General features: G+C 36.8%; 1 protein-coding gene across 10 annotated transcripts in view; it reads right to left on the bottom strand.

Annotated features, from left to right (window-relative positions):
* Window positions 1-13,506, bottom strand: part of RUFY2 (RUN and FYVE domain containing 2) — a 51,968-nt gene that overhangs the window by 12,743 nt on the left and 25,719 nt on the right. For 6 of the 10 annotated variants that reach the window (XM_072823317.1, XM_072823312.1, XM_072823315.1 and 3 more), the window contains exons 12-15: window positions 13,145-13,242; window positions 10,577-10,696; window positions 2,143-2,272; window positions 1,206-1,300 (exon numbers count right to left, since the gene is read on the bottom strand). In XM_072823317.1, coding sequence (XP_072679418.1) covers window positions 1,206-1,300; window positions 2,143-2,272; window positions 10,577-10,696; window positions 13,145-13,242 — 443 coding nt within the window. Of the gene's footprint in view, window positions 1-1,205; window positions 1,301-2,142; window positions 2,273-10,576; window positions 10,740-10,915; window positions 12,389-13,144; window positions 13,243-13,506 lie in introns of those variants that run through there. The other 4 variants (XR_012029468.1, XR_012029467.1, XM_072823318.1 and 1 more) reach the window with 3 other exon arrangements.

Consider the following 13,506-nt stretch of genomic DNA (forward strand, 5'->3'; position numbering starts at 1 on the left):
TTGCTTATCAGAGTCACAATGTAAACTGTTCTTTGAATTTATAGAACAAAAATAGCTTTATCTTTTTTTTTTTTTTTTAAAAGCCAACTCTACCCTCTATGTGGAGTTCAAACTCATGACCCTGAGAGCAAGAGAGATGCATGCTCTACCAACTAAGCCAGCCAGGCACCCCAACAGCTTTATCTTTTTTGAGAACTAGTACTTCCTTTTGTGATTTAGTGAACTACCCTTTCTTATGGCCTTGGAAATTGGTCTCAAGGCTTCTTAATGGAATCTCAATCCGTGAAGTCTCCATTCTGCTTATGATTTCTACTGAGTTTGTTACAAATGATATATAGGTGTGTGTATATAACTAATCATATCCATATATATGATGAGATGTTCACATAAATTTCTTATGAGGTTCACTAACTTTGGGGATTGATACTTGGGAGAGGGAGGAAATTGTGCTAGTTGAATTTCTAACCATATAAAACATCAAAGGGATTTATGTAAGTGATGAGTTTATGGGCACTGTAGCTTTCTTACTTTCCCGTGTTTAAAAAAAGTGACTTTTTTTTTTTTTTTTTTTTTTTAACATGGCAGTGATACATTCAATACTGAGTTAAACCTTCGGGAGCTTATCCCAGATACTTGACAGGATGTTCAATCAGGGCATACAGATGAAGCTGCTAACCCAAAACACAGACCACATGGAACAAAGAGAAAGGTGAGAAAGACAGAACACCATTTCTCCTTCTTGTCTTTCTAGCAATGCAGTAAGACTTGACTGCAACAGAACCAACCACACTATATGAAGTTAAGCTCCCAACTCTAGCATAACACTCTCTACTTCTTATAATGTTGGCTACTTCTCAAAACAGTCTGAGATCTCTCCAGAGATTTTGGAAATTTGGTTTCTGTGGTTCTGGGGGAAGATACAGTGAATGAACTTCTGAATTCTCTAATTTGAAGAAATTAAACAAGAGTCAACTTTCATCTACAGGAAAGCATTTAAAGCTAAAATTTATTAACCTGAACTTAACTTCAAACAAAATTTCTCCAATCCACAGTCTTGTATGTTTAGCTTTAAGGTTTTTGTTTGGTTTTGATTTTAATAGTTCATATCTTTCTTTTCTATAAACTTTTCTGCTTACTTGGTTTGGCACATTCCTACCTTTATAAAAGTCAATGACTACACAGATGAAGGAAAAAAGAGAAATTACTCGCTAAGTTTGTTGCCAAGTTCTTGAAGAGCTTGCTCCTGTTCATGATAAATTTTTTTCAGTTGCTGATTTTCATCCTGGATGTTAAGGAACTCCTTCAAAACAATAAAAGACAGAAAATGCAATTTAAAAGAAATAAACAAGAAACTCCCCATTGTATACATACCAACGATTAGGAACAACGATTAGGAACATCTTTTAGCTTTTTATAAAAAACAGAACTCTATGTCCAAACTCTTTCATAGCTATTCCATCAACTATCACCTATTTCCCATTCATTTAATCTCCTTACCAGTTTTCTCTTCTTTTCTTTTTAAAGATTTCTTTATTTGGGGGGGGCGGGGGGAAGGGGTAGAAGGAGACAAATCTCAAGACAAATCTCAAGCAGACTCCACAGAGCATGGAACCCAAAGCAGGGCTTGATCTCACAACCCTGAGATCAGGACCTGAGCCAAAACTAATAGTCAAACACTCAACCAACTGAGCCACCCAGGCACCCCATGGTTTGGTTGTTTTGTTTTGTTTTTAGGTAAACTCTCCACCCAACAGGGGGTTCGAACTCATGACTTCAAGATCAAGAGTCCCATGCACTACCAACCGAGCCAGCCAGGCATTCCTTCTTATTGGTATTTTTAAAGATGACCAGTATATTCTGTCTCTTTGGTATAATTTACGATTTCTTTTTTTTTTTTTTTAATATTTTTATTTATTTATGATAGTCACACAGAGAGAGAGAGAGGCAGAGACACAGGCAGAGGGAGAAGCAGGCTCCATGCACCGGGAGCCCGACGTGGGACTCGATCCTGGGTCTCCAGGATCGCGCCCTGAGCCAAAGGCAGGCGCCAAACCGCTGCGCCACCCAGGGATCCCCTACGATTTCTTTTTTAAGTAATTTAGTTTTCAAAGATACAATTTTTTAAGTTTTACCACCATTTACTTTTTTAAGACTAATAATTTGTTGGGTCTCATTTCTAAGATGAGATAAGGCATCTTTCTCCTTTTGAAGATCTTCCTGCAAAGTCTGTCTCCATTCCTTCTCAATCTTCAGATCAGTTTCCAGTTGCACCCTTGAATGACAAACATACAGTAGCTTAGTGCTATTTCTCACAGCTGTCTGTATTCTTTAACAAAACCATCTTTTTGGTTGATTGTTTTTACTTTTGTGCATTTCTTCAGGTATTTTCTTTCATAAGTATTTTTTGGTAAACAAGTTCAGCAGCACAGGGTTTTCTGATCCCAACATATCATTTATTTGCCAACCACAAAAACTCCTTGCTAAACAGTAATTTACGTTATTTTTCAATTCTATGTACATAAATTCTACATAAGCATAGAAAATGCCTGGAAGGATACACCACACTATTAAAACTGGTTATATATTAGGGGAATGGAACAAAGGAGAAAAATGTGAAGTTTTAGTTATTTACATCTCTGTGCCATGTGCAAAATTTTATAACAGACTATTGTTCTGATATAAGAATTACAGCAACCACTAAATCAACTTAACATCAGTCACAGAAAAATCAACCCTAGTACAGAGTGTCACTTTACAGATTGTTCACAGGACAGATCTAAGTCCAAAGAGACACCAGCAAGGTGTCTAGTGTCTATACTGCCTGGAAATGCCAATTCACCTTTGAAAGCACTACCTCATCATTCTAATAGGTGCTATCTGGCAAAACAAAAGTAGTCAAATTGGTACACTTTAGAATGCCAAAAAGACATAATTTTGAAGATTATTGCTCATAAGTAGGTATTAACGGAAGGGGCATAAACAAATAATGCTACAATTTCAAATACTTTAAATTTTAATAGCAATATATAATGTTGAAGCTATCACAATATTACATCATTTTAATATTTTTGTGTTAATATTCTGTTTACTTTTGTTTCCTCATAAAGTTAGCATTTCCATTGATAGCCACATTATTTCTCTATGAAGTAAATTTTATTTTTTTAAATATTTTATATATTTTTTTATTTTTAAGTAATCTCTACACCCAACATGGGGATTGAACTCATAACCCTGAGATCAAGAATCGCATGCTCTGCCAACTGAGCCAGCCAGGCACCCCTGAAGTAAATTTTAGATTTTTATTCAGGCTGAAGAGAAAAATACCCCTCAATGGAATTTACAAATTGTTGATAAGTACTATTTCACTACAAACTCAAAAGGAATACGGAGACAGGTATATGTTACTAACACTGAAGTAAGCAAAGTATGGCATGCCTTGAGTGGCCTCATCATCCAGAATCAGAAAAAACACGAAGTGAAAAAGCAAAGGAAAAATAAAGCAAGTTATTATAAATACTGCCAAAATACATGTTGACCACCAAAGGCAGAAACCATAAAGGAAAACAAAAAAGGAAAAATATACCTATTTAAAATTTTTAAATGCCTAAATGAAAAAAACCACTATGAACAAAATTTAAAACCAACAGTAAATTTAGAAAATATTTCACTGTATGTGAAATATGCAGAGTAAAGAACTCTTACAAATATTAATAAAGGGAACACCCTAGGAAAAAAAGTAGATGATATAAACTGGCAATTCACAAAATTAAGAAATACAAAAGAATCTCACCAATAATCAAAAATATGCAAACTCAAACAATAAAGCATAATTTTTCAGACTAACGATTTCTTTAGGTTAATTGACATGATGGTGCAGACCTATATCAATTGATAGGATACATTCCCCATGACATAGTACACATGATAAACAAGATACTAAAGAGCATATAGGGCAGCTCGGGTGGCTCAGCGGTTTAGCACCGCCTTTGGCCTGGCCTGTGGTCCTGGAGTCCCGGGATCGAGTCCCATGTCCAAGTCCCGCGTCGGGCTTCCTGCATAGAGCCTGCTTCTCCCTCTGCCTGTGTCTCTGTCTCTCTCTCTCTCATGAATAAATAAAAATAAAATCTTAAAAAAAATAAAATAAATAAAGAGCATATAGTATGATACTCTCTCTAAAATACATAAAAAACATCTATGCACGCCAAAAAAAGGATATTCATCAAAATGTTAAAAAAGTTTATCTCTAACTTTTATTTTCATAATATTTTCCAACAGTATGTAATATTTTCATAGTTAGAAATCAATAAAGTTATTAACATTTTGCAAGAAAAAAACTGAATTTGTTTTTCTTGGACATAGTGTCAGCTGCCCATTTCTACAGAAACAGTTTTAATTTTTCTGAGCCACCAGGGATTCCCCTGATCTCCAAATTGCTCACATGTTCATGCTCTACCAAAATGGCACCATTTGAGAGACAAAATTATTTTCATGGTTTCAGCAGAAACAAACATCTTCTTTCTACAGTTGTACCCAAGACTAACTGAGTAGGTTAGCCCCATAGCGGTCCAGGTAGGAACCCAAGAAGGCCAAGGATAACATGATGATGAGTACCCTGAGGCTTCTTTTTCTTTAAGATTTTTATTTATTTATTCATGAGAGAGAGAGAGAGGCAGAGACACAGGCAAAGGGAGAAGCAGGCTTCATGCAGGGAGCCCGATGTGGGACTTGATCCCGGGTCTCCAGGATCACACCCTGGGCTGAAGGCAGCACTAAACCGCTGGGCCACCCAGGCTGCCCCCCTGAGGCTTTTTGTCTCCTATAGAGCTCAGAGTGGTGCTGAAGAAGCCCACAGACCACCACGAGATGGATACAGACCCCCGCAAAAAAAGTCCCAAGAAAAGCCTGCTCTCTCTTACTAAAAAACTGGGAAGAGGCAGCTTAGCATTGATATAAACCTTTTTTTTTTTTTTAAGATTTTATTTATTCATGAGAGACACAGAGAGAGGCAGAGACACAGGCAGAGGGAGAAGCAGGCTCCCCACAGGAAGCCTGATGCGCCACTTGATCCCCAGACCCTGGGATCATACCCTGAACCGAAGGCAGACACTCAACCACTGAGCCACCCAGGTGTCCCTGATACCAACCTTTTTGACGATAAATGCCCTATTCCAGCAAAACAAAAAACCAACGAAAAAACCCAGAGGAAAAAAAAATGGGCCCCCAATGACTGTCAACAAAGGCCAAGTGAGGAGCTTAGATTTCCACCGCCACTTGGCAATAATAATGCCTCTCCCAATCCCCAATGTGGTAATATCAAAAAAAGCCAAGTGGCAAGCCTGGACTTTCACTACTGCCTAGCAGTAATGAGGTGTCTCCCCCCTTCTCTTACGGAGACCACATTGAAAACTTGGAGTTTTAACCCCAAATCAATAACAAGGTATTTCTCACCCTCCCCACACGATCAGTGAAAGCAAAGTGAGAAGCCTAGATTTCTACCCCTGCCTAGTGAAATGAGGTACCCCTACCTCTCCCCTCCAGAATGGTGTCAGAGAGACCATGGTGAAAGCCTGGACTTTCATTCCTACGTGAAAGTAACAAAGCATCATTCCTCTTCTCTACAGTGTCAGTAGAGACTGAGTGGAAAGCACAGATTTCAGTGCCAGAAGTTAGGCACTTTTCTCCATCTCACCCAGAATGGTTCTAGGATTCTACTATCCCTACTTGATATAAATAGTCAGTGTCAGGGCACCCGCATGGCTTAGTCAGTTAACCGTCTGACTCTTGGTTTGGCTCAGGTCATGATCTCAGGGTCATGAGATTGAGCTGCATGCCAGGCTTCACACTCAGTGCAATGTCTGCTTGGGATTCTCTCCCTCTCCTCTCCTTCTCCTTCTCCCTCTGCCCACTCCCCAACCCCACTTGTGCTCTAAAATAAATAAATCAGGGGCACCTGGGTGGCTTAGGGGTTGAGAATCTGACTTTGGCTCAGGTTGTGATCCCAGGGTTCTGATGGAGTCCCACATCAGGCTCCCTGCGGGAAGCCTGACTCTCCCTCTGCCTATGTCTCTACCTCTGTGTGTGTGTGTGTGTGTGTGTGAGTATGTGTCTTATGAATAAATAAATAAATAAAAATCTTTTAAAAATAAATAAATAGGAACACCTGGGTGGCTCAGTGGTTGAGAACTGCCTTCAGCTCAGGGCATGATCCTGATGTACCAGGATCGAGTCCCACATCGGGCTTGAGGGGAGTCTGCTTCTCCCTCTGCCTATGTCGAGTCTCTTGTGAAAATAAAATATAAATAAACAAACAAATAAATAAATAAATAATCTTTTATTTATTTTTATTTATAAGATTTTATTTATTTATTCATGAGAGACACACAGAGAGAGAGAGAGAGAGGCAGAGACACAGGCAGAGGGAGAAGAACGCTCCATGCAGGGAGCCTGACATGGGACTCGATCCCAGGTCTCCAGGACCACACCCTGAGCTGAAGGCAGCGCTAAACCGCTGAGCCACCCCACCCGGGCTGCCCAATAAAATCTTTAAAAAAACAAACAAACAAAAAAAAAACCAGTATCTATATTCCCCTGCTGGTGTGGTTTCAGTGGAGAGCTACTAAAATTTAAGTAAGACACAGTAACATAATGTAATTTTCATTATGTCCAGAATGCAACTAAAAAACACATGTCAAAAAAAAAAAAAAAAAAAACACATGTCATACCAAGACCCAAGAAAAAATCTTTTTGTTTTTTAAAGATTTTATTTATTTACTCATGAGAGACACAGAAAGAGATAGGCAGAGACACAGGCAGAGGGAGAAGCAGGCTCCATGCAGGGAGCCCAATATGGGACTCAATCCCGGTACTCCAGGATCACACTCTGAGCCAAAGGCAGATGCACTTAACGACTGCGCCACCCAGGCGTCCCCCAAGAAAAATCTGAACTTGGATGAGAAAAAAAACAGATGCCAACATATCAGATAATTCTAGATAAGAATTTTAAAGCAGTCATCATAAAAATGCTCCTATGACCAATTAAGAACACATTTGACACAAAATATTAAGTTTTAGCAAAAAAAAAAAAAGAAGAAGAAAACAACAACAACGACGACGACGACGACGACGACAAAGGTGGCAATATATTCAAATGGAAATTTTAGAACTGTAAAATACAATAACCTCATTAAATGGGCTCAAGAGAATAATGATGATGAGGAAAGAATGGATTTCAAAACACTACAACAGAGGGGTACCTGGATGGCTCAGTCAGTGGAGCATGTGACTCTTGATCTCAGGGTCATGAGTTCAAGTCCCACATTGAGCAAAGAGCCTACTATATTTATTTATTTATTTTTTTTCAGAGCCTACTTTAAAACAAAACACAGGGGAATGGGGTGACTGCATGATGGGCCCAAGGAGGGCCCATGATGGGATGAGCACTGGGTGTTATACTATATGTTGGCAAATTGAATTTAAATAAAGATAAATAAAATAAAATTAGTTCCAAGTTAAAAAGTAAGTAAATAAATAAATATACAAAACACTACAACAGAAATTATCCAATCTGAGTAAGAGAGAAAAAAATAGACTGGGGAAAAAAAAGTATCAGGGAACTATAGGACTATTTTTTAAAAATCTAATATTTGAGGTTATCAGAATTCCAGGGAAGAGAGGGAAGCCTGGGAGGCTATCAGTTAAGCCTCCAACTCTTGATTTCAGTTCAGGTTATGATTTCAGGGTTGTGAGACTGAGCACCATGTCAGCCTTCACACTATGCTTAGGATTCTCTCTCTCCTTCTGCTGCTCCCTGCTTCCTCTCTCTAAGTGAATAAATAAATATTTTAGAAAAAATTCAAGAAGAGAGAAAATAGGTGGAAAAATACCTAGAAAAAAAAGATGGCTGAAAAATTTCCAAATTTGGTAAAGATACATGTAAGGATTCAAGAAGCTGACCAAAGCTCAAAGAGACTAAATCCAAAGAAATAATCTTGGGCAGAGGAGCAGTGATTCAAATGACAATATTTTTCATCAAAAACTATGAAAACCAAAAGAAAGTGGTACGACATTTTTCAAGTGCTGAAAGAAAAGAACTGTCCATTCAAATTTCTAAGGATATCCTGAAAATATCCTTCAGAAATGAAGGTGAAATCAAGAGTTCAGATTAAAAAAAAAAAAAAAAGAATGTGTTGCCAGAGATCTACCCTAAAAGAACAACAAAAGAAGTTCTTCAGACATAAAAGAAAACTTGTAGTATCAGGAATAAGAAAAAAAAAAGAGTTTTCTAAATTATGTTTAATGGTTGAAGCACATACTATAATATTATCTGATATAGGGGCACATGGCTGGTTCAGTCACAAAGCATGCAACTATTGATCTCAGAGTTATGAGTTCAAACCCCACACTGGACTTAAGGTTTCCTTTTTTTTTTTTTAAAGATATTATTTATTTATTCATAAGAGACACAGAGCGAGCGAGCGAGAGAGGCAGAGACATAGGCAGAGGGAGAAGCAGGCTCCATGCAGGGAGCCCTATGTAGGACTCATGCCTGGGACTCCAGGATCACGCCCTAACCTGAAGGCAGATGCTCAATGCTGAGCCACCCAAGGGTCCCTAGAGTTTACTTAAAAAACAAAAACAAAAACAAAAACAACTTTCTAATATTGTCTGATGTGGTTCTCAATATTATGCAGAGAAAATATTTAAGCACACTTCATTCAAAGTAGTAAAATGCTGGTACCAGTAGACTGTGAAAGTTGCAAATATACAAGACAGTATCTAGAACAATCACTAGAAAATCTGTACAAAGAGATATACTCAAAAACTCTATAGATAAATCAAAAAGGAATTCCAAATGATATTCAAGTAATCCATGGGAAGGCAGGAAAAAAGAAATGAATGAAAAACAAACAAAAAAAACAAACAATAAAACAGTAGACTTAAGCACTCATATCAACAATTACACTAAATTTAAATGGACTAAATATATCATTAAGAGATTGTTAGAACAGATAAAAAAACATGAACTATAAGAAACTTACTTCAAATATACTGATGACAATAATAAAGATCAGGCTGAAAGTTTAATAACTGATAAAAGCAAGGATTAATGTTTTATTAATTATACAATATTAATCAAAAGAAAATAGTTCTATTAATACTAAATAAAGAAAATTATCAGATAAAGAAGCATATCTCATAATGATAAAAAGGTTAATTCACCAAGAAGACATAGCAATCCTAAATGTGTAGGCACCAAACAAAAGAACTCCAGAATACAAGAAGTAAAAACTGTTAGAACTAAAAGTAGAAATACACAAATCCACAATTATAGTTGGGATATTCAATAAATCCCCTCTCAATAACTGACAGAACTATTAGAAAATTAGCAAGAATTAAGAAGGACTTAATGCCACCTCAACCAATGGATCCCAAGGCAGCTTAGCAAGTTACATATCATAAATGGCATATGGTCTTTTTTTTTTTTTTAATTTTTTTTTTTTAATTTTTATTTATTTATGATAGTCACAGAGAGAGAGAGAGAGGCAGAGACACAGGCAGAGGGAGAAGCAGGCTCCATGCACCGGGAGCCTGACGTGGGATTCGATCCCGGGTCTCCAGGATCGCGCCCTGGGCCAAAGGCAGGCGCTAAACCACTGCGCCACCCAGGGATCCCGCATATGGTCTTAATGATCCATTAAACATAATATAGAACTATTTTCTCTCATTGCTTTATTTTTTAAAGATTATACTTATTTGACACAGAGAGCACAAGCAGGGGGAGCAGAAGTGGGAGAGGGAGAAACAGGCTCCTCACTGAGCTGGGAGCCCAATGTGGTGCTCAATCCCAAGACCCTGGGATCATGACCCAGGCCCAAGGTAGACATTTAACAGACTGAGCCACCCAGGTGCCCCTGTTGCTTCATTTTAATAACAAAAATGGCACATCTTTACAGGGGGAAAAATACTGATGTTTATAAAATAAAAACAAAATACCCCTGTCAATCTGCCATCATTCCCCTGAGATAATCATTCCCCAGAATCTGTATTCTTTAAACTGTTTTCTATATATTCGTAAATATGCACAGCTTTAATTATAAAAAATAGGATCATAGTTTGCATAACTGTCTGCAACTTGCTTTTTTTCAGTCTAATGACATATATGAATACTTTTATTACTTGGTAATAGATATATAGACCTATCACATGAAGTACTAATAAAAATGTTCTCAGAAAACACCATGTTCTTTGATAAGTTCCTTTGAGTTACAAAGGCCTATTACACTCAGTATCTAGAAATATAATGGCCATCGGATTAATGTTATACCAGCAGAAAGAATAAAATTCTCCTTGAGCAACATAACAAGACTGTTCAAAGTGCTCTGTGAAAAATAAAGGGACAAAAACATAAGTTCTATCATAATTATGTTTGCTAATTTTTTTACTTCTCAAGGAGAACTCCATAATCTGGTGGCATCATTAACTAAATGAAAATATAGGTATCCTACTATTATGTGCAAAAAGAAGGAGTAAGATTATTATTAACACAAGTATTTGTTTCCAAGAGTGAAATACTCACAGCTGTTTCTCCTTTTGGGAGATTTGTTTCTGCAGATTGTCCGATTTACTCTGACACTCTTGTAGATATTTCTTGTCTTCATCTTCAGCTTCCATTTGCGCCTTCTCTGCTTGCTGCAATCTGGTGTAATTCAAATCAACTTTGGGTAAAACTGAGGCTAGAACTAGGGTGTAAAAAGGGTGAAGAAGACAAATAAAAGAAAAATGGGGAAATAGAAACATTTCTAAATGAAAACAAAGTTTGGGGGGAAACTCACAAACTCAAACGTGAAAGAGCCACACAATGTCTAGAAATTGTTTTGTGATTTTTTTTTCAATATAACGTATAATATGCCCAAAATACTATCTTCAAATTTGTTTTATTTCTTGTTCATAATTAACAATGCAAAGCAATACAGCCTTTACCACTTACGTAGAGCAGAATGAATCAACTTTGAAAGTATAATGGGTGCGTACTGCCTTTTTACAAAACCATGTAAAAGCACAGTATTTAGGTCTACACTAGGTGAAGAAGCCACATTGTTATTTATTATGCTAGGATGTGTATGCCAGGAATCAAGTGTGCTACAAGGCCAAGAGCAAAGACCTGCAATTATTTTGAATAGCCAAGTCCTCCCTGTAGGATCTTTATGCATTTACTAAATTATGCCAAAAGCTGTGTGTTTTTGTGTGTATGTGTGTGTGTGTGTATATGTGTTAAGATTCAAAAGAATATAGTATTAATTGGCAACATTCTCTAGAGATCATTTTTACTCATCACTGATGTTTAAATATTAGCTAAAAAATGTGATTTTCATTTATTCTGTTTTTATTTGTAAGTCATTGCTTCTCCCTGTGCTTATTAGCTCCACTCCCTGCCTCCCATCTAAGATTTCTTAGATTTAACTTTAATATTTTTATAAGAAAATATTTCCCATGTATTCAAGGGACATTAACTCCTTGTAGGGAATCACAGGCAAAATTTCTATTCAACTAGCTGAAAACACTGCCTCTTTTCTTTCTAAAACGTACCAGTGGGGTAACCTGACACATTTCAGAAGTATAAATGCCACTTCTATGCAAAAAGAGAGTAACATTCAAGTTAACTCTAAATTGAAATTGAAATTTAAAATATTAGGGAGGGCAGGGGGACAGAGGACTCAAGCACTTCGCTAAGATTACAGAAACTAAAATAAAACTCAGAGTGAGGTAGGGCTTGAAGTTGTGCTATCACAGAAGAGGGCTAAGGGAACTGGGGAACTGAGGTGCTAGAGTACAAGAGAGTGGCCAATCTGAGTTTAAAAAAAAAAAAACTATTTTAAAACATGTTAAAAAATCAGTAAAGGAGCCATTAGGCAAAGAGTGGGCCAAAAGGGGAAAAAATTTGTGCCAACACATTGTGAAACCAAAGGTTAACTTATTTTTAAACAATGTTTATATTTTCCATCAAAAAGTAGCTAAAAAGATAAAACTGCACTTGAAAATCCTGACCTCCAAAAGGTCAATACTCAAATCAGCCTTTGTGCACCAGGTTTGAGGATTGTGTTTTTGGAAATCCAAGTGCACCCACTCTGCTTTCTGGCAGTGTATTACCACAGCAGCTGATCAAGAAGTATACAGGGTTCCTAATACACTTTTCAAATACTTCATAGCATAAATTATTTTCTATTTAATATATTATAAAATTGTTGATTCTCTTTTAGTCTGTTTAAATACAAGTGGTTTTCAGAAAGATATATCTTTGACCAGCTTGTACTGGTCCTGAGTGTCACTGCTGGCATATTTCACCAATGACATTGCAATTGTCCTAGTTTGAGTTAACAAATCATTGTCACTTCATAATGGAATGGACAGAAATCAAAGACAGAAAAAGGTAATAAAGATGTCCAAAATGTAAAAATGGGGATAAAGAAAACAAAAAAGAAAAAAGAAGAAAGAGGATGTCAATAAAAGAATATTCATGTCAATAAAGCATTAATAGTTATGTTTTTCATAAGTAGATTCAAAGAAAGCAATGATAAGACATATGTTGACACCAACATGACAGGTCAATGGAAATACATTACATTTTCCAACAATAAAAGTGAAAAATGCCAATATAAAACAATTCAATTTAAATAAAATTATTTCTTGGTTTGGGTTGAGGGTCCTAGCTCAAAGAAACACAACTAAACTGCCAACTCAAAGCTTGATTTCAGATAAAGAGATGGTGAATGACAAAGGATATGACAATCAATATGCATGGAAATCAATCAGGGATAATTCCACCATAGATTTTGTTCGTTTTTCACTTTTTTAAAGTTTTTGTTTGTGTATTTGTTTTATGTAATAGCTTGAACCACATGAAACTGCCAATATTAAACCTTTTAAAACAATCCACAAAATGGCAAATTCAGATGAATCAGCCTAATATAAAGCAACTTGATTCCATGCAACAACCAAAACAAAAAAGGCAAAATTCTGCTGGGCTTTAAAAAAAAAAGTCCTAATCTAAATTTTCTTAATGGTTTTTGTGGCAGGTGTCAGAATTGAATAAAGAAAAGGGAGGAAAAAAAAGGAAAAAAAGAAACTAAGACTGGAAATGCTATACCTTTGCTCCAGCTGCCTCATGGCTGCAGTAATTTTATTGGTTTTTTCTTCTAGTTGGGCAATTATTTCACTTTTTTCTTTCAAGCCATCTTCAGAACCCTATTTAGAAAAAAAAATTATAGTGGCTTTGATTTTTTTTTTAATTTTTATTTATTTATGATAGGCACACAGTGAGAGAGAGAGAGGCAGAGACACAGGCAGAGGGAGAAGCAGGCTCCATGCACCGGGAGCCCGACGTGGGATTCGATCCCGGGTCTCTAGGATCGCGCCCTGGGCCAAAGGCAGGCGCCAAACCGCTGCGCCACCCAGGGATCCCAGTGGCTTTGATTTTTAAACCTGAATATTTTTAAGTTTTTTATATCC

This window comes from Canis lupus, chromosome 4 (assembly GCF_048164855.1).
Source record: "Canis lupus baileyi chromosome 4, mCanLup2.hap1, whole genome shotgun sequence".
In the NCBI taxonomy this organism is placed as follows: domain Eukaryota; kingdom Metazoa; phylum Chordata; class Mammalia; order Carnivora; family Canidae; genus Canis; species Canis lupus.